Consider the following 20,940-nt stretch of genomic DNA (forward strand, 5'->3'; position numbering starts at 1 on the left):
CTTTTGTTTTCATTGTCCAGGTTGAACAAGTAAGTTAATTTGTTATCAGAGTCTCCTTCTATGTCAAGTAAGTTGTTTGTACTCAAGAATATTAACATATTTTTTCTTTGTTTTGTAGGACGCATGATTATGCATTTGTGCCAACCACATTTGGTGATCGTCTATTTCAACTAAGAAGATTGGGAGAGTCCGACCTAACAACTCTCATGGCACATTTGGACAATGAGGACAAGCTGTGGGTTGAGAGAGAGATGCAGAGTGCATCTGCCAGAGGAAGGCCTAGTTGGCTTCATTTGCCAATCCAGATTATGACTTGGCTCTTGTTCAAGGACGAGATGGAGCAAAAAATTGATGAGGCATCAAATGGACCACTTGCCGAGTCTGCTAGGGAGAATGTGACTCGAAAGGTAGAAGTTCTCTACAGAGGAAAAACATCAAAATATGCAAGGATTGCTGATCCCTCCAATGGTGAGGCCTTTTGGTGTGCAGTGCTCTCCCTCCCATGGCACGCGTCAACCAATCATGTGGCCACAGAGGAAAAGCTCAATATGATAGGTTCTGCTTGCATCAGAGACACAGATAAGGCTCACATTGTCAAGCTATTGGACAACTCTCAAGCTGCAGTGCGATCACTTGAGGGTATGCCAAATGATAAGACAAAGGTTAGGGAATGGCTGCACATGTACTCCTACTGGCTTCAGATCACGGAGCTGGGTTTGAGAATCCAAAATGATATTAAAAATGCCGATCGAGTCAGGTTGCCAGGTGAGAGCCGATTCACCTCTTTTGTTGTTCTATGCAGAAGAAAGTACTTCAAAAGGGCTTTCATAGTGCACGAAGGAGGCATAAAATTTAGCCATGATATTGACCATCAACCAGGCCTACAAAGTGCTGCACGGCGAGTCGTTTATAGGTTTTCCTACAACATAACCCAGATATTCCTTGTTAAAAAACATGCATGCTTCTTTCTGTGTGTTGTTTTATCATTTGGGCTTTGGCTTGCAGATGGTTGCTTTCTGAAATTGAGGAGCACCAATTGGATATTTTACCCCCTCTCTCTAGTGTGTGGCTTTGTGTTGACAATCAATCTTATATGTATGCCGATTTGAAGCTTGGAAGAGTAAGTGATTGAATTTGTCATTTTGAATCCATGATTGAGAAACATGTTCATATTGAGGGTGAGTTGTGTTTACCCATGTTTGTCATTGAATAGGCCATGTCAAGCATAGAGTCTCGTTTCTGCCCGTGGTGGTTGGACCTTGAAAGAAACCATGTGCCTGAGGAGGAGCTTGATCTGTATCGCCAACATAAGTCTATATTGGAGCTTCGTAGCCAGCAAATTGATCATAATGAGGCCACATCCACATCACATGCAACATCGATTGCATCGGCTTCTTTTCGTAAGTCATTGCCAGTGAATTTAGGGAGGGAAATAGTGAATCGTGCATTGGAGGTGAATCGAGCAATGGAAGCAAATAAGGAGCAGAGTCAACAACAGACATCCAATAGTAGTGCAGGTGGGATACAACCAACTGACATCATAACCAAGACATTGCAAGCTCCAGGTATGTGAGCTTCCTACATCATCTCTATCGTGATCCGATTGTTTTGACTTAAGACTATGTGTGTTAAATGTCAAAAACCTGTCTATAGGAACCATTTATGCCTTCAATGTCAGTATTGAGGACCTTGCAGCTACTTTTGTGAACATGGAGGATGCATCCTCATTGGGAAAGCAAGTGCTTGATGCCATGAATGTTATTTGCACAGTAGGGAATGTCAAGAGTAGAGGGTCCGATTACTGTGTGGAGTTGATATTTGTAGACTTCCCCTCAAATATCATCATTGGAGGTTGTGTTGCAAACAAGGTTCCATATTGGAATAAGATTGGGGATGGCATGTATGACTCTACTTTTAAAGTTGTTGATTCTTGTCTCTCGGATCGAGGCTTCTTTACATGCCTTTACACTATGGAAGAAGGAGTGACCATTGAGCAGGTTGCACAGAGCGTTGGGTTTGGCATTTACCATAGACAGGTTGTGAGGTGTACTCCACCTATTGGGAAGAAGATGGGGAAAATGATTACTACCCAGGTATTGGTGTTGTTCTCTTTGGGGCTGTCATTTGTGCAAATCTTCTTTGTCCCATTTAAGGTGAAAATGCATGAACAACCAATGTGTCTTTGCTTGTAGGTCACTTGTCTAATATTGGCTGTTTTTGTTCGCTCAACATCTCCTGCTACAAGCTTTGTGATGCATGGGGATCAACTAAGGGATTTGGCACTAGGTGATGATCTTGATGTAGGGCAAGATCTTATCTTTGACATGTATGTATATACATTCAAATCAAGATAGAATTTAAAATGATTTTCGGTGATCTTTATGGCATATGGTTAATGGTTTGTGTGCGTTTTCAAGAGTGCCATCGGAGGATCTGGTGAAGAGAAAGGGTAGACCATGGCGGGGCGGTTGTCAGAGAGGTCAACGGCTTAGCAAATACATCGTCTCCGTCTTCAATCGTCCTGGGGACACGATTTTGGATTTGTTTGCTGGCACTGGAACTCTTGGGCTAGTGGCAGCATTTATGGATCGCAATGTCATAATGTTAGACAAGGATGAGCGGATCTATGATCACCTGTTAGAACCATACTCAGCAAAGGTATGCATGTTGAAAAGATAAATATGTTAGTAGAGAATAATTTTGTATTGATAAAGCTTATTTTCTTTTCTTTGTGTCTCTTGCAGTTATGAGGATCACATGTCTACATCAAAATGCCATTAGAGATAGTCTTTTTTTAATTAAGACAATCATTTTTTTGGGACTATGGAAGTAATGTTTTGATGGATGTTATGCTTCTGAATGTTTTTTACAATAGCATGTAGCTGATTGTTGGACAATTTTTATTTGGATTATAAAATTTTTAAATCCTATGGTTATGGTTTCTAAAGAGTATTATATTGTTGTGTCAGTGGTATGGCTATTAAAATTGTTGTGCATCTTAATGGCTTGATTTATATGCTCTCTGGTCGCTGTGGTTTCCATGTGGTTGCAACAATAGTTTGTTTCTACTAGTAGCTCAATGACCAATTCAATGTCTTTTTAGCGAGCCAAGTAGTATGAGTTTTGTAGTGATTTTTTATATCCGCACCATTCATTTGAAAATGCTTTATTTGCAATAGTCATTTTTAAACTTTTTTAGTCTTCTTTGTTCTGTTCATTATAGAGTTGCACTATGGTTTCACTCTTCTCTTTAACATTACATGCTCGCTTAACATCATACCATGCCCCTACTTGCTCACTTTCACAAGGACTTTATTTCTACTCACTGCTCTGTGCTCACTGCTCTTGGCTCGCTAAATAGACGCACCCGATAGTAGCTAGGGTTAGCTGTGTGTGGACACAACACATGTAGTGTGTTGTAGCTTCTGGATTATGGCTTTATGCACTGTGTGAGATGGGACATGTTTTTCCTCTATGGTTAGGGTTTGACTAATACATTAGGGTTTTCTCCTGTGTGTGTGTCTCCTCTCCCTCTACCTATTTTTCATCACTCTGGAGGATCTGATCCATCCCCTTCTTGTATAGTTGCCCAGCTATTACTTGGAAATATCGGCTTCCGACAGCTATCCGCTTTCTCTGATCTCGCGAAAGGTTATCCTCCATCAAACTTGTGGCCACAAATACCAACATTTCATCATAGAAGGTATGAGGTATTGTCATGATTGCTTTTGCTACAAATAGCTCCGTGTGGGTAAATCATCCACCACTCCGATTGGGGCTTCACCAGACTCCAATCGAGGTAGGTAGTCCGCCACTGTATGGCTGGTTCCTAGAGAGTGTGCCCAATGCTAAACTCAAACTTCAGAAGGATCAACATCTACCGAGCCATCTTTCCTGCCAAGCTCTACTTATCAACAAGATAAATCAAGGCTAAATGATCCACATGGAATGTGAACTTATTGCAAAACTTGTCGAATTTAGTAGATCATGTCGAGCACCTCCCTATGGGTGGTGGAGTAGTTCCACTCTGCATCTGATAATCTCCAATTGGCATAGTACCACTTGTTTTCGGCTTCCTACATTAGGACACTCCCGATTACTACGTGGTTTCCATCATGTCTTCAAAAGTCTGCAAGCACCATACAAGCATCCATTCGTAGTAGCTGAACAATTGCTTCAAGGTCGGGCCTTGTTGAGATCGAAGGCAAGGCCTTGTTGTCTATCCCCTAAATGTCCGTACAGCCTAGACTTTTCTATCCCCTAATTAATGCATGAGGATTTCCATACGGGCAGCCAAATCATTCTTCTTCCAGGCTTCGTGCACATCTACTGGAGCAACAGGGCGCTCAAGTTTAGCACCAGAGGTAACACCCCCCCCCCCCCCCCCCCCCCCCCCAATATAATTCAGCCCGTTCTAAGAGAAGTTGCAAGCGAGTTTTCCCAACTTGGTAACTAGGACCAGTTAATTTATCAAGGACATATGTACGAGTGCTAGAGGGTAAGGCAGGTTGCGCTTGGGCCACGCTGTGTTGTCCGGATCAACAAGCAGACCAACAAGTTGCTAATTAATCAAGGTATTTTTTATAATCGTACCTAATCCTAGACACTTAATGATACCATGTAGTAAATCTAGGATTCTTAGGCTAACTAAACAGTCATTAGCAATCAAGTAATCAAAACAGAGTAACCACAGATGCTCCAGCATCAGAGGCGTAGTGAAAGTGCTGGATGTATTGATCTTGCGCAAATAGGCTTAATGTACGCAGAAAGGTTCGGTGTCGAGGGCTGGGCGGTTACGCCTTTGAAAAATTGTTTACATTTAATCAATTTAATAAATGTTCTAAGGTCCTAAACTACTTAAGTTTAAAACTGACGTGGCTTACATTTCAACAGAGAGAAAATTCCAAAAGCTGGCGGGCATAAAGCAACGAATACAAGCAAGCACAAGACCTTCAAAATTTCAAAGCATTTTGGTCTACATATATTAAAAGCTTTTGGTTTCTCGAGGTGGGTAGATTCTCCCACTCACTCTAGACGTTTATGCATGTGGGTAACAGGAAACGGCCCCCACAGGAGCAAACAAGAATTAAACAAATGGGGGGATCAGTTACTGGTCTGATCAACCTGAGAGCAGGCAAGTGCAAGCATGCAGCATGCAGTGGCCATTTTGCAATTGGGGTTGGTTTTTTTGAAAAACAGGCTAATATAAATAATTGCTTTTTCTTCTCCAATATATGTTATCACCTTCGCTAATTCCACTGCACTACTAATTGTGTACAAGCTCCCTCATCCTCTTGAATTATAACATCATCATGTCCTTGGGCGGACGTCCTAGCTTTACCCGTCCTGCAAGCCTTTTCGTGATCCAATGGGTCAATTGTGTTGCTCTGGTATACATCCATTTACCCAATTCGTACACCACCTTCCCTCTCTAGATGATGCTACATAGTTATGGTTAATCCATCATTATTAATATAAGCTGCAATCGATAATTTAACTAGCATGAAGGTGATTGACAACAACAATATCATTGTCAGTCATGCTCATAGGTTGTACGTTTTGGTACATCGGTATGTTTAATCCACCATCCTTTAACATATGTTAGCATTTATTTGACGATGAAGATGCGCCTTCACGTGATCACCTTCCGGTAGGTTGTAAATTATGGTACTTAGTTATGTTTAATCTACATAGCATCGTTAATATAGTTTCTTTCTGTCTTTCTTTGTTTTTATGGGCTATGATTAAGATGATTGACATCAATGTTAATCTTAATCATCTTGATAAGTTGACCTAATCAAATTGTTATACCGTAATTAGAAAAAACTTAGCTGCATAAGTTCACACCACACTAAATCTTGTATCTTGGGCTATCAATACAGGTTCTTTCCATTGCTGTCTTGGGACTAGGGATACTACTTGCCACCAAGCATGGAGATTGTGAGAGGCTCATGGCTACGCCTGTGCTCATTACAGGGGCCTTCATCATGTGTGTGTAAGTATCATATCAGCTTTTTATGGTTAATTGCCTTTCTTTTATGCTTAATGCAGTCTCATGAATGTCGACGTGTTGTGTTTATGATATTGTCGTGCCTCTTATACTAATGCAGATCGTTAATCGGATTTCTTGGCGCCTTAAGAGAAGTTTCTCTTCTGCTTTGGGCAGTATCCTTAATCGCACTAATGATGCATGAAATTACTGTTTAAGCTAAAACAGAACTATCCTAATTAATTGCACTAATCATGCATAAAAGCTGATTTGGTTTCTGTTGCAAATTAATCTTGGTATGAGCCTGGCATGCATGGCCAGTCCGCTTAACCAGACACCTATGATTACTGCAGTACTTATTTCTCATGTGTCTCCTGCTTGGTGCACTTGCTGGGTTCACCATATTCGCGTAAGTGAAGCTCCTAATCGTGTACTAATTAGTAGAAAATTAAATATCCCCTTCTAATAGCTTGGAAGCTTGCGAATAATTGATCGGGATTAGTGTGGGTTAATTATAAGCTGACGGCTAGATGATTATAACAGATTTATAGCCACAAATCATGGGGCATCTGGACGCCATTCAACTAAAGAGTAAGATTCATGAGGATGCTAGCATCTCTGCTTCGCTTCTCCTGTTAAAAATAAAAAACCTCAATATGCAGGAATAGACATGATATAAATATTAAATATGCAGGAATAATATGCATGAGCTAAATCAAATTGTTGGATTAATCTAAACTGTGAATTTAAAAACTTTTTGGCTTAATATGTATTACTGCAGGCCTGCTCAGGATTACAGGCTACAAGACTACTCTGGTTGGCTGCAAAAGCTGGTAAAGAACGTCTAGCTTCTTCTATGTAACAATTTATTTCTTGTATGAAGCTTCATCACTAAACTCATCTAAATTCTTATTCTGCAAGCTATCCTTTTTTATAAAAATAACCAGTTAAATGACAACGACAACTGGGAGCACCTCAAGAGCTGTTTCGTGAAACCAAAATACTGCAGCGACCTTAAGTTCAAGTATCGGGTACTAATCAAGCGTGATTAACTCACTAATAATCAGTATTATAGTGCTAAAAGATTACTTGGAATGCTACTGCAAATGATGTTATAATTCACATGATTTTTGTGCCATGTGCAGACTCTTCGCGCATATAGGCGTGCAGCATTGAGCCCAATCGAATCAGCATGCTGCAGGCCTCCATCCGAGTACGTGTGCAATATAGCCGCCATCAAGGGTGCATTGCCGGCTGCATGTGTGTGTGTGTGTGAGAGAGAGAGAGAGGGGGATGTGTGCATGTGTGTGTACTAAACTTGGGGGTTTTCTGTCTTTTTTCACACCAGGTGTGGGTATTCTCCCAAAAATGCATCATACTACGATCTTCAATCTCCTCCACTTTCCTCACTCAAAGACTGTAAGCTTTATCGAAACAGCATTGCGATCAAATGCTACAACTGTGACTCTTGCAAGTATGTCTCGTCTTCTCATGTGATAGTAATTGCGCCTGCTCGGTTTTCGTGTTAGAAGCCCTTTCCAAGCAACGCATTGCATACTGTGTTCATAGGGATATGAAGCTATGAATACTGTTCATCCTGCTTGTTTTCATGGCAGAGGTGCAATCGCACATTATTTGAGGAAGGAATGGCGTATTGTTGCACTCGTCAACATAATAATATTTACAATGCTGGTCTGTTCATTCACGCCAAATTTGATCAACCTAGATCAGCTTGAAAATATTTTGATATCATGACAATGTTATATACATTATGATATATATTCACAAAATTCTTACATGTTCTGTTTGTACAATGGTCGATGCTAGTAGGTAGTATGAACTGCACACATAAGAGCACATGTATGTATGGTTTATGGCATTACAAAATTTAATTTCAACGTACAAGACTTGGAAAACACTTACTTGAAGCATCTTGTGCCAATCGTGGGACTTCAACCCATATAGTTGTTCAACGCCTCTTTTCTTAGTGGTTGTAAAGGCTCCCTTCAATGATCTCATGCATCCAGTGGGAGTACGCAAAGTGGTGATGGCCTGCTTTACCTGCTTCTCCTCTTTCTTTGATATAATCCATGGTGCAGGCGGAAGACGAACGTGCCCACCCACCTCTCGTGGCCAAGCTTGACGCATACATCCTGCGACCCGCAAGTCCTCACTTACGCTAACATTGTCTCGTTTACCAATAATATGTTCCCAAATACCAGATCCCACATTCTTGAAGATGTGCATGGGATCAAGAAGATGGTTGATCTTAAGATGGGTCTAATATGGTAGCCGAAAAAAATGGAGTACCTACACAAGGGATTGTTCTATGTGACCTTTAATCCAATTAGAGACTACACAAAACAAGATTGAAAAAACATTACTATACCTGTTCATGCCATCTGGAGGAAGAATATTTGTAGACTCCCAAATACGCTTCCAATCTTTTGCACGAAGTGTCTGTGGAGGAATGTTACTCTTACTAGCAACATATTTAGGATGATCTGAGGGGAGAAATCAATGATGGTTATCGAATATGGTCTTACATAAACCGTCAGCATACTCGTACTAACGAAGGGCCACAAACAGGACATGCATGTTTACCTGATGTTTTCAAACCTGTTAAAATATAAATAAAAGTTAGAATAATAAAGTCAATATGTATAATTAATATATATAGCCAATAGTATTAGAGTAGGGAGGTAATTAGAATTCTTACCAGAACAATCGCTGTATCCTCGAAAGTCATGCATTGTCCACATCAACACTGCTTTTAAGTCGAAGTGTCGAGAGGAGGGAGGCCTACTAATGTCCACCACTGCAACACCTCTCCATAGTTCCTCCAACTCATCAATCAACGGTTCAAGATAAACATCCATATGCTTGACTTTATGTTTCCCTGGAATTAGAAGGGATAACATAAGATGTCCCTTCTTGATCGCCATTGATGGTGGAAGGTTGTAATTCACCAACACAACTGGCCACACGCTATATGCGGTGCTTTTGAAACCAAATGGATTCACTCCATCCATACCTAGGCCAAGTCTCAAGTATCTGGGCTCTGTTTTAAAGCTGGGCCACTCATCTTCAATACGCTTCCAAGCAGGAGTGTCTGCGGGAATTCTCCACATGCCATCATCCGATCGATGTGAGGAATGCCATGACATGAGCTCTGCTATGGATTTGCACTTGAACATGTGTTTGATGCGAGGAATTATAGGAAAGTGTCGCAAGACTTTACGAGGTACATCAAAACTCTTCATATCTGTTCTATACCTTGCTTCACCATAAGTGGCACAATGTCGAGCCTCCTTATGCGTCCCACGAAAGAGAATGCAATCATTGACGCATGCATGTATGCGATCATAATCCAATCCTCCAAGAGATGTCACATAGCGCCTCGCTATGTCTCTTGAGGTGGGTAGTCTATTTCCCTTTGGAAGCAATGCCATGTTTGATAATAGCCCGCATCCAATATCATCAATTATAATTAGTCTTAAATCCTAAACCTTAAACCACTAATTCAAATTTGTAAGTTAGAATGCTTACTTCAATAATGCGTCAAGACTTGCATTGCTCCATCCATAAACTGTTTGTATATTGAGTAGTTCAAGTGAAGCACGTAAAATAGAGAATGTGCACCCTTCAAAAACCGGTGTCGATGAAGCCTTGTAAAGATGCTCTTGTTCCATATCATCGTCGTCCATACCTTTGGGATCATCCTTAAAAAGATTCCGCACCATATCATCAAGCACTTCCTCTTCCACAACTTCGTGGGGTGCAGGGCTATTGTCATCCATGTCCCACTCATCTCTGATAATAGATCCCGAAGCTCCAGCATCATCTCGTCGACGCTTTGCGTGCTCTCGTCGCGCGTAGGGCACCATGTTAGGGTGTGATACTGCATCCTGCTTCAATTAGAGTTTATATATTACAACTCTATTAATTTAATTTGGATACCATGAGTCATTTGAATACCATCAATTTACATCTACTCACCTCTAAACCTGTTTGATTCCATTCTCCATACATGGAGATGTGATTCAAGGTAGTTCGACGTGCTCGTACAATGCATCCTTGACATCGATTACACATACATTTGATCGGTTGTCCTAACCACACATCGCGATTACGATGACGCATTGTCTCATCTTTCCCAGAACTGCTTGAGGAGGTTGATGACATCCTATGTACAAACCAGAAAACACAAAATCATAATATGTTTTTGATGAAAGTATAAAAATCGCGTGTATTAATGCGGCTATTTCCTTAAAATTGTGTGTATTAACGCGGCTATTTCCTAAAAATCGCGTGTATTAACGCGGGTAATTCCTGCAAAACACGTGTATAAATGCAGCTAAATTATCATACACGCGAAGATACACGCGTTTATAAACGCGACGGTCTGTTTAAACTAAAAATAGCCCGCCTTTCCCAAATAAAGATTTTGAACTAACAATACTGTTCTTTTTTCGTTTTCGCCTCTTCCAACAAAAACGAAACCTAAGTGCAAGGAGGGAGAAGAGAAGGAGCACACACGGGAGGAAGCCGACCAAGAAAGAAGACTCACTTTTTCAGAGGTGAGTCAGTTTGTCCTTTGCCTTGTCTCCTTCCTCAGATTTGTTTATGCTATTTTTTCTTTGCTTTTTGGGTTTGTCTCCGTCCTTTTACTTTTCTGCACACGATTTTGGGTGAACGATTCTGACAGGGGCGATAGTGGGCCTTTTATAAGGACACATTGTCGGAGTCGGTCCCTTTCAAAATTTCTTTTGCACAGGTCGCATGTAGAAACGCGTGTAAAAGCGCGTGTATCCTGTCTGCACAGTCTGTTCACGCGGATATACACGCGTTTCTGGACGGGTGTATACACGTGTTTTTTGACGGGTGTATACACACGTTTTGGGACGCTACGTTTTCTGTTTCTATGGTTTGCAGGCTGATAGATGACTTGTATGATGATATTTGTGTGAGTCAAGAGACAGCCCATGATGTACATGAGGATTATTTTTGCAGATTCTTTATGGATATTCCAGGTCCTTCATCCGATCCATTTGCGTACAGCAATTGGCTGATGGAGATGCTAAATCATTTTGGGCGCCATCCTGGTCCATTTGAGCTTACAGAGTATATGTATGCCCATCCTCCTCCTTCCATGCCTGGTGTCTATACCCCTACCGCGAGTATCGAGGGCACTCTAGTGCCGTCTATGCCTACGAGTCCGACGAGACGGCATGCAGCTTCTCCTCTTCCACGTCCACCGAGGAGACATACCTCGTCCCAGACACACTGACGCACACCCTCATAGCCACCATCACGTGCTCCCTCAGAGCCACCGTCACGTCAGGGCTCACACCACCGTCACGTAGACAATCCCCTAGTCGTGTCTCCACCCATAGTAGTAGGAAGAGTGGGAGTGGAGGATGCGGCGGGTGCTTTGGTGGGAGAGGTGGGGGAGGTAGTAGGGCACGCGGTGAGAGAGGAGATAGAGAGAGAAGAGTTAGAGGAGACAGTTCGGAAGAGGAGGAGATGAGAGAGGTGGAGAGAGTGATCTGCTATGATGTGACGGATAGGGTCGGGATAGTGATGGATGCGAGGGGGAGGGAGGTAATGGAGTACATGCGTGGGGTAGTATCAAATTTGTATAGAAATTATTTTATTAAATTTAAAGATCAAAATACCCGATTAGTTGGGGAGGTGATAGAGGCTGTACATAGTCGGTACCCCAATCCCCCACATGCTACATTCTCGGATGTATGAGGAAGGACGCGAATAAGGGAGATCTTAAGTAATAAAAGATCTCACCTTAAAAAACTCGCGTACGATGTGACCGGCTAAATGTAGCTGCGGGTGGCTATCCTGCCGAGAAACCTGCCACCACTGCGCACAAACATGAGTGGAAGGAGGCAAAGAAACGAGCAGAGGGTGGTGTGAAGAGCAAGCACCATGTGGAGGCACGACGGATCCAGATGGAGACCATTGGATCTTCGCATTTCGGATCTGGCGGCATCGCGTCATGGGAGGTAGAGTTCGTAAATATCTTGCCACTTTATTTGATTGTTTACTTAATTCATTGATTCTATGATTGTTTTAATCTTACAAATTGTGTTGATTATGATACAGCGACGGGTTACGGGGAGGAAGCCCACAACCCATGATACTGCGTCTGCTCGCCGGCATAGCAGATGTGACACGTGGGCCATCTTTAGAGCCGAGGGACATATTACGAACGCGCAGTTTGAGATAGCCATGAGACCATACGGTCGACAGGTACTTGAAAATTCTAAACGAATGATTTTGGTTTATTGAATTACATATATATATACTTATATACTATATATTACTTGAACAGGCACAAGCTGCTGATGATCCACCCGCCGCCACTGCAGAGGGTGGACGTGAGCACTACTCATCGGACATTCCGACCGATGTGAGCTCATCTGAGCATGGAGGGAGCACCGAGTCATCATCTGGGTCTGAGTAGTACTTAGACTTATAGTATCACATTCCATATTGAGGATGTGGTTGTATATTTTTTTTTGTAAACTGAAGCCATGGGCTACTTCGAGATATGGACTCCCTTGTATATATGTGTGAAATTTTGATAGTAATATTGAATCGTGAATCGATAGTATTACATTCATGTCTGTCTTGAATCGTGTATTGACAATGTATGCATTCATGTCGTTCTTGTCTTAATCTTCCTCGTGGATATGTTCTTCGTGGATGGTCTAATGCACAAAAAAAAAATCCAGAGAGTGTTATTGGGTGCTGGAATGCTGGAACAGCATTTAGGCACCAAATAGCACTCTCTGGATTTTTTTTGCTCTCTGTTCGCGTGTATAAACGCGTCAGAACTGCTAAAACTCGCGTGTATATACGCGGATAATCTGTAAAGCACGCGTGTATAAACGCGTCAAACCTGAGAAATACACGTGTATAAGCGCATGTAAATTAACAAAACGCGTGTATAGACGCTTGTATCAACGCGTCTAAATGCATTTGAATTGATAGAACGCGTGTATACACCCATGTATGAGCGTGTTTGTGCAGTCCTATACACGCGCTTTTACACGCATGTCTCTGTCTGCGATGATACACGCGCTGATACACGTATGTCTCTGTCTGCGATGATACACGCGCTGATACACGGGCCCGCTACTTTTTTTCACAAGTCATTTTTAGCGACTAGGAGCGCAGGTATGAGCCCGATCCCTTGTAGTGCTAGATATCGGAGCATTCAGCTATGCCATCTGACTTGCCCCAAGAACCTTCTCAGCTCCATACTGGTCAGGATAGGAGCTTTCCAAATCACCCCCACCTTGGCTGAGTCTACTGCAATTCCTTCCTAAGATAATATGTGGGCAAGGAGCATACTGCATTGGATGGCAAATGCACATTTTTCAAGGCTCAATCTTAAACCTCGGCATTTTGCCAAACACAACTCTAGGTGCATCAGGTGTTAACATGATTTCTCGAAGACATTGAAGTCATCGATGAACACCCGCATGAAGCTTGTCAAATGTTTCGCAAAATTTTTCTGAACCATCCGTTGAAATGTTGCCAAAGTATTCATTAGTTCGAAGGTCATCACATTGAATGTAAAGGCACTCCATTTGGTGAGGAAGGCCATCTTTCTTGGATCTCTCGGTGCCATGTGGACCTGATTGTAGCCACTGAAGCCATCCAAAAATGTGTACATCTGATGGCCGACTAATGCATCCAGCAGGGAGTCTGTAAATGACAGAGGGAAGGGGTTGTAGCGACATTAAGCTTTCTGTAATCCACACAGACCCTTCTCATTGCTGTGACTTCCCTAATGAAGTCTCCTCATGTAATTTCAGAGTGTGCATCTTTTAACACATATAAATTAATCCTCAGTGATAGACCTCGTACAATATCATCTTTACATAGCTTATATATGTTAACCAAATCAACATGCTACCTTGCATGCTACCTTGCGCAAGAGAGGGAGCGAAGAAGGGAAGGAATACCATGCAAGGGTCGGTTTGAGAACAAGTAAATAACCAACCCTAATTAGGGTTAACTCCTCAATATGAGGTCGCTAGGGGCTCACTCCACCTCCACTTGTGTCACTCAAATGGAGCTCCCACAAGCTAGGTAGTGAGCAAAGAGGAAGGGAGCTATGCAGAGCTCAACCTCTACTCTATGCCTTTTGTGTGTAAGAGTGATACCTAGAAGAAGATGGCAAAAAGAAGGAGAAGAAGAAGCAAGACAAGAACCATCACCTACATGCACATCACCATAATCAAGCAGGCAAGTATCAACATATACAAGCCTACCACCATATCCACAAAAGAGAGAGAGAGAGAGAGAGAGAGAGAGAGAGAAAGTAAACTCAATTGTGATAGTGAGATTGCCCCTTTTCATATTTCTTACGTCACTTATTTACATGAGCTAGTCCAAAAGGTGGTTTCCATCATGTCTTCAAGCACCATACAAGCATCCATTGGATGCATTCGTAGTAGCTGAACAATTGCTTGAAGGTCGGGCCTTGTTGAGATCGAAGGCAAGGCCTTGGCTGGGACTTGTTGTCTATCCCCTAAATGTCCGTACAGCCTAGACTTGTCTATCCCCTAATTAATGCACGAGGATTTCCATACGGGCAGCCAAATCCTTCTTCTTCCAGGCTTCGTGCACATCTACTGGAGCAACATGCCAACAGGGTAGACTTGTCTATCCCCTAATTAATGCACGAGGATTTCCATACGGGCAGCCAAATCCTTCTTCTTCCAGGCCTCGTGCACATCTACTGGAGCAACAGGGCGCTCAAGTTTAGCACCAGAGGTAACCCCCCCCGCCCCCCATAATTCAGCCCGTTCTAAGAGAAGTTGCAAGCGAGTTTTCCCAACTTGGTAACTAGGACCAGTTAATTTATCAAGGACATATGTACGAGTGCTAGAGGGTAAGGCAGGTTGCGCTTGGGCCACGCTGTGTTGTCCGGATCAACAAGCAGACCAACAAGTTGCTAGTTAATCAAGGTATTTTTTATAATCGTACCTAATCCTAGACACTTAATGATACCATGTAGTAAATCTAGGATTCTTAGGCTAACTAAACAGTCATTAGCAATACAGTAATCAAAACAGAGTAACCACAGATGCTCGCCGTAGTGAAAGTGCTGGATGTATTGATCTTGCGCAACTAGGCTTAATGTACGCAGAAAGGTTCGGCGTCGAGGTGCTGGGCGGTTACGCCTTTGAAAAATTGTTTACATTTAATCAATTTAATAAATGTTCTAAGGTCCTAAACTACTTAAGTTTAAAACTGACGTGGCTTACATTTCAACAGAGAGAAAATTCCAAAAGCTGGCGGGCATAAAGCAACGAATACAAGCAAGCACAAGACCTTCAAAATTTCAAAGCATTTTGGTCTACATATATTAAAAGCTTTTGGTTTCTCGAGGTGGGTAGATTCTCCCACTCACTCTAGACGTTTATGCATGTGGGTAACAGGAAACGGCCCCCACAAGAGCGAGCAAGAATTAAACAAATGGGGGGGGGGGGGGAATCAGTTACTGGTCTGATCAACCTGAGAGCAGGCAAGTGCAAGCATGCAGCATGCAGTGGCCATTTTGGGGTTGGTTTTTTTGAAAAACAGGCTAATATAAATAATTGCTTTTTCTTCTCCAATATATGATATCATCTTCGCTAATTCCACTGCACTACTAATTGTGTACAAGCTCCCTCATCCTCTTGAATTATAACATCATCATGTCCTTGGGCGGACGTCCTAGCTTTACCCGTCCTGCAAGCCTTTTCGTGATCCAATGGGTCAATTGTGTTGCTCTGGTATACATCCATTTACCCAATTTGTACACCACCTTTCCTCTCTAGATGATGCTACATAGTTATGGTTAATCCATCATTATTAATATAAGCTGCAATCGATAATTTAACTAGCATGAAGGTGATTGACAACAACAATATCATTGTCAGTCATGCTCATAGGTTGTACGTTTTGGTACATCGGTATGTTTAATCCACCATCCTTTAACATATGTTAGCATTTATTTGACTATGAAGATGCGCCTTCACGTGATCACCTTCCGGTAGGTTGTAAATTATGGTACTTAGTTATGTTTAATCTACATAGCATCGTTAAAATAGTTTCTTTCAGTCTTTCTTTGTTTTTTTGGGCTATGATTAAGATGATTGACATCAATGTTAATCTTAATCATCTTGATAAGTTGACCTAATCAAATTGTTATACCGTAATTAGAAAAAACTTAGCTGCATAAGTTCACACCACACTAAATCTTGTATCTTGGGCTATCAATACAGGTTCTTTCCATTGCTGTCTTGGGACTAGGGATATTACTTGCCACCAAGCGTGGAGATTGTGAGAGGCTCATGGCTACGCCTGTGCTCATTACAGGGGCCTTCATCATGTGTGTGTAAGTATCATATCAGCTTTTTATGGTTAATTGCCTTTCTTTTATGCTTAATGCAGTCTCATGAATGTCGACGTGTTGTGTCTATGATATTGTCCTGCCTCTTATACTAATGCAGATCGTTAATCGGATTTCTTGGCGCCTTAAGAGAAGTTTCTCTTCTGCTTTGGGCAGTATCCTTAATCGCACTAATGATGCATGAAATTACTGTTTAAGCTAAAACAGAACTATCCTAATTAATTGCACTAATCATGCATAAAAGCTGATTTGGTTTCCGTTGCAAATTAATCTTGGTATGAGCCTGGCATGCATGGCCAGTCCGCTTAACCAGACACCTATGATTACTGCAGTACTTATTTCTCATGTGTCTCCTGCTTGGTGCACTTGCTGGGTTCACCATATTCGCGTAAGTGAAGTTCCTAATCGTGTACTAATTAGTAGAAAATTAAATATCCCCTTCTAATAGCTTGGAAGCTTGCGAATAATTGATCGGGATTAGTGTGGGTTAATTATAAGCTGACGGCTAGATGATTATAACAGATTTATAGCCACAAATCATGGGGCATCTGGACGCCATTCAACTAAAGAGTAAGATTCATGAGGATGCTAGCATCTCTGCTTCGCTTCTCCTTCAATATGCAGGATTAGACATGATATAAATATTAAATATGCAGGAATAATATGCATGAGCTAAATCAAATTGTTGGATTAATCTAAACTGTGAATTAAAAAACTTTTTGGCTTGATATGTATTACTGCAGGCCTGCTCAGGATTACAGGCTACAAGACTACTCTGGTTGGCTGCAAAAGCTGGTAAAGAACGTCTAGCTTCTTCTATGTAACAATATATTTCTTGTATGGAGTTTCATCACTAAACTCATCTAAATTCTTATTCTGCGAGCTATCTTTTTTTATAAAAATAACCAGTTAAATGACAACGACAACTGGGAGCACCTCAAGAGCTGTTTCGTGAAACCAAAATACTGCAGCGACCTTAAGTTCAAGTATCGGGTACTAATCAAGCGTGATTAACTCACTAATAATCAGTATTATAGTGCTAAAAGATTACTTGGAACGCTACTGCAAATGATGTTATAATTCACATGATTTTTGTGCCATGTGCAGACTCTTCGCGCATATAGGCGTGCAGCATTGAGCCCAATCGAATCAGCATGCTGCAGGCCTCCATCCGAGTACGTGTGCAATATAGCCGCATGTGTGTGTGTGTGTGTGTGTGTGTGAGAGAGAGAGAGAGAGGGATGTGTGCATGTGTGTGTACTAAACTTGCGGGTGCATGTGTGTGTGCATTGCCGGCTGCATGTGTGTGTGTGAGAGAGAGAGAGAGGGGGGGATGTGTGCATGTGTGTGTACTAAACTTGGGGGTTTTCTGTCTTTTTTCACACACACCAGGTGTGGGTATTCTCCCAAAAATGCATCTTACTACGATCTTCAATCTCCTCCACTTTCCTCACTCAAAGACTGTAAGCTTTATCGAAACAGCATTGCGATCAAATGCTACAACTGTGACTCTTGCAAGTATGTTTCGTCTTCTCATGTGATAGTAATTGCGCCTGCTCGGTTTTCGTGTTAGAAGCCCTTTCCAAGCAACGCATTGCATACTGTGTTCATAGGGATATGAAGCCATGAATACTGTTCATCCTGCTTGTTTTCATGGCAGAGGTGCAATCGCGCATTATTTGAGGAAGGAATGGCGTATTGTTGCACTCGTCAACATAATAATATTTACAATGCTGGTCTGTTCATTCACGCCAAATTTGATCAACCTAGATCAGCTTGAAAATATTTTGATATCATGACAATGTTATATACATTATGATATATATATTCACAAAATTCTTACATGTTCTGTTTGTTTTGCAGATTGTTTTGTACTCAATTGCATACTATGCAAGAAATGTGCCGCGTAAATCTAAAAGTACTAGTATTTAGTTGCAACAGCCGATCTTAAAGGCTTGTCTTAATATGCAGGTTGCTTGTATTCAAGTCATGGAGATGCAATGACGCTCACTCACGTGTTCTTTAAGGAGCACATGCTTTTAGCAGGTTCAACTAAATCACTATGTTTATATTTGGTAATTATATTCTATGAATAGATAAACTACTTGGCTCTCTCTCTTATATATATGGTTATATGAGAATTTAAACATATTGGGCTACTAAAGTTAATGATACTCCTCCACAAAGCTCAAAATTGATTTGATAAGATCTTCATTAACAAATCCCTTCAATAACAATGTCAAAGCTCAAGGAAGGGTCATCATTTAATCGTGCAAGATCTCTATTGAAGATTTCTTTACTCCTCATTTTGTTTGGTTTCTTATCTTAGAAAGACTCTGAGAGACTTATTTGTTAGAGAGAATGTGAAGTTTTAATCAAATGAGCACTTTAATGAGGGCATGGAAGCTTGAATAATTGAGAAAGTAGAAAATAAAATTTAAGGTTATTAGCCAAGTTGCCATGTGCATAAATTAAAGGGAGTTTTCTCATGTTCACATGTGCATATGTGCACCCCCTTGCACATTGGAGTTAGAAAGAGAAATGAAGTGATAAAAATGATATTAGAAAATATTCTAAAAATAAATAAAGGAATTATTTTAGAAATATATTAAATAATAAAAATTAGTCATAATAATATGCTAGGAAGTGTGTGTGCATTAGCCTTGATAAAAATTATAAATAGAATTCACATTTTAATCCAAGGTTGGATGGGTGAAAGAATAAAGTATAAGATTTAAAGCCTTATGGATAATGTTTGGAAAGAAAGGAAATTATTAATGTAGAGATAAGCATGGTGAACTAATAGATAACTATAGCCATGCATAAATAACTAGATATAATGTTTGGAAAGGTGAGTGTAAAATCCTTAGGGATAATGTTTGGAAAGAAAGAAAATTATTAATGTAGATATAAGCATGGTGAACTAATAGATAACTATAGCCATGGATAAATGTGAAAGTTGACTAGATGTATGGATGGATGCATGTAGTGCATAAGAAAATGGGTGGATGCATGAGATATGGTCGGCTACAAACTTGAGTGAATTAATGGTATGTGTAGAGTGTGAAGCCATCATTTTCAAATATGAGAAGGCCCCCCTCTCATGATAAATTCACAAATTTTTTCCTAGAGAGAAGTTGCCTTGTTTTCAGTATTACACATATATCGTACCATTACCTAGGATGTACATAATCATTTAAGTGTAAGAGGATGATCATTGGAGTTGTAGATGCGCCTAGGGATGTACATCAAACTTTTGATTATTGAAGAGGTGGGAAGCTCATTGCTTTGCACAAAGGATATAGCAAGCCTCCTACAAGTCAAATTTTCCATGGTATAATTAAGACCTTTGCTTGAATTTTGTATTTCTTCTAGTCGTTTTGTAATTTATTTGTCTATTCCATGGTAATTCTAATTTTAATAAATTTAGAATAATAACTTCCTATTCTCAAAACGAGAGACCTTTAAAGTCTAATTTTGACTCTATACCCTTAGTCTAATAATAATCTTTGTAGAAAACTTACTAAATTGAGAGCATCTCCTTCTTGCTTAGAACCATAGGAAATTTAAGAATTGGGATAGGATACTCCTAAACCTAAGGAAATTTTAAATATTTCATAATTTATGGCTAAGCCTTAGGTCATATTAGTTTTTAGAGAAAACTAATGAAGAAGCTTTAATTTGAGGAGAACCTAAGTCTAAATAAGTTTTTGGATTAAATTATGGATGGTTAGAAAAGTTAGAAATAAACTATGAATATAGGGTTACCTCATGCTTAGAGAGAGAAAGTAGGGTAAAAAATGTAGAGAGAGAAATATAGTAGCAAATGAGGGATTACCCTAGCTTAAGAAAAGAGAATTAGGGATAATTTATTTATTTAAAAAATAATTGGTGCAAAGAAAACCAAGAATCATAGAGAGAAAATAGAGGGAAAGAGAAACTATTTAATATGCATGGGTAAAATTAAGGCTAAGATTAGCCCAAGACCCTAGATTAAACTTAGAAGGCCCAATTATGCAGATGTCGATAGATTGGATCAATCTCTTCAAAGAAAACTGTTTTTAGAGAGAGAAATTTGGATTGACCCTTAAATTGAAGGTGTTGAGAATACCTTATTAATCTTAAGTTAATAAGGTCAATAAGGTGTTCTCAACATCTTTTTGAGGGATGATGTTCACTACAACAGAATGAGGGTCTAGTAGTGAAAATAGCAATGCTTTTATAACTACAAGGGCACGGAGATGTCCACCTATTTCGTTGCTAGAAATGTTGTTATTTTCATTGCAATGGGATCTCTTCTTAATAGTGAAATTTTGCTACTCAGCAGTAAAGTTTTGCTACTATTTTGCTATTGAACAGCGATCTCGTAACTTATTAAAAAAACATGGGTTAGACTGGGGAGTCATCAAAGGACTCTGTAGTCTGTCGCCCGAGGGTTTTTTTTTATAGACAGAGTAAAACTTTAAAAATAAAGTAAAAATTCAAAAGATACAAGTGAACAAAATGTAATTTATATTGCTCG

General features: G+C 40.5%; 2 protein-coding genes across 6 annotated transcripts; both read left to right on the top strand.

Moving 5' to 3' along the window:
• Positions 1–5,094: 5,094 nt before the first annotated feature.
• Positions 5,095–7,744, top strand: LOC147642508 (tetraspanin-10-like). The gene is made up of 10 exons (XM_086811418.1): positions 5,095–5,178; positions 5,883–5,995; positions 6,111–6,165; positions 6,343–6,398; positions 6,533–6,580; positions 6,771–6,822; positions 6,937–7,020; positions 7,135–7,202; positions 7,338–7,463; positions 7,606–7,744. Exons 1-10 carry the CDS (start codon positions 5,095–5,097, stop codon positions 7,742–7,744), a joined length of 825 nt encoding a protein of 274 aa, XP_086667544.1.
• Positions 7,745–14,549: 6,805 nt separating this feature from the next.
• Positions 14,550–18,595, top strand: LOC147642509 (tetraspanin-10-like). 5 transcript variants are annotated; one of them, XM_086781940.1, is made up of 12 exons: positions 14,550–14,794; positions 15,299–15,412; positions 16,291–16,403; positions 16,519–16,573; positions 16,751–16,806; positions 16,941–16,988; positions 17,162–17,213; positions 17,328–17,411; positions 17,526–17,593; positions 17,811–17,936; positions 18,079–18,154; positions 18,282–18,595. In XM_086781940.1, exons 3-12 carry the CDS (start codon positions 16,360–16,362, stop codon positions 18,348–18,350), a joined length of 678 nt encoding a protein of 225 aa, XP_086638066.1. In that variant the 5' UTR covers positions 14,550–14,794; positions 15,299–15,412; positions 16,291–16,359; the 3' UTR covers positions 18,351–18,595. The 5 variants fall into 5 exon arrangements, with proteins under 5 accessions (XP_086638066.1, XP_086638185.1, XP_086637911.1 ...); XM_086782059.1 differs by lacking the exon at positions 15,299–15,412; XM_086781785.1 differs by lacking the exons at positions 14,550–14,794; positions 15,299–15,412 and adding an exon at positions 15,667–15,798.
• The last annotated feature ends 2,345 nt before the right edge of the window (positions 18,596–20,940 follow it).

The sequence above is a fragment of the Cibotium barometz genome, chromosome 1, assembly GCF_041138505.1.
Source record: "Cibotium barometz isolate CiBa-2024 chromosome 1, ASM4113850v1, whole genome shotgun sequence".
Taxonomy (NCBI): domain Eukaryota; kingdom Viridiplantae; phylum Streptophyta; class Polypodiopsida; order Cyatheales; family Cibotiaceae; genus Cibotium; species Cibotium barometz.

Excerpts from the sequence above, each read along its gene's own strand:
- LOC147642508 (XM_086811418.1), top strand. The coding sequence starts at position 5,095 with ATGGGGGGATCAGTTACTGGTCTGATCAACCTGAGAGCAGGCAAGTGC. Across the intron at positions 5,179-5,882 it reads GTGGCCATTTTGCAATTGGG|GTTCTTTCCATTGCTGTCTT; the intron begins GTTGGTTTTTTT and ends CTATCAATACAG. Across the intron at positions 7,464-7,605 it reads TACAACTGTGACTCTTGCAA|AGGTGCAATCGCACATTATT; the intron begins GTATGTCTCGTC and ends TTTTCATGGCAG.
- LOC147642509 (XM_086781785.1), top strand. The coding sequence starts at position 15,721 with ATGTCCTTGGGCGGACGTCCTAGCTTTACCCGTCCTGCAAGCCTTTTC. Across the intron at positions 16,404-16,518 it reads GGGGCCTTCATCATGTGTGT|ATCGTTAATCGGATTTCTTG; the intron begins GTAAGTATCATA and ends ATACTAATGCAG. Across the intron at positions 18,155-18,281 it reads TAATAATATTTACAATGCTG|ATTGTTTTGTACTCAATTGC; the intron begins GTCTGTTCATTC and ends TTTGTTTTGCAG.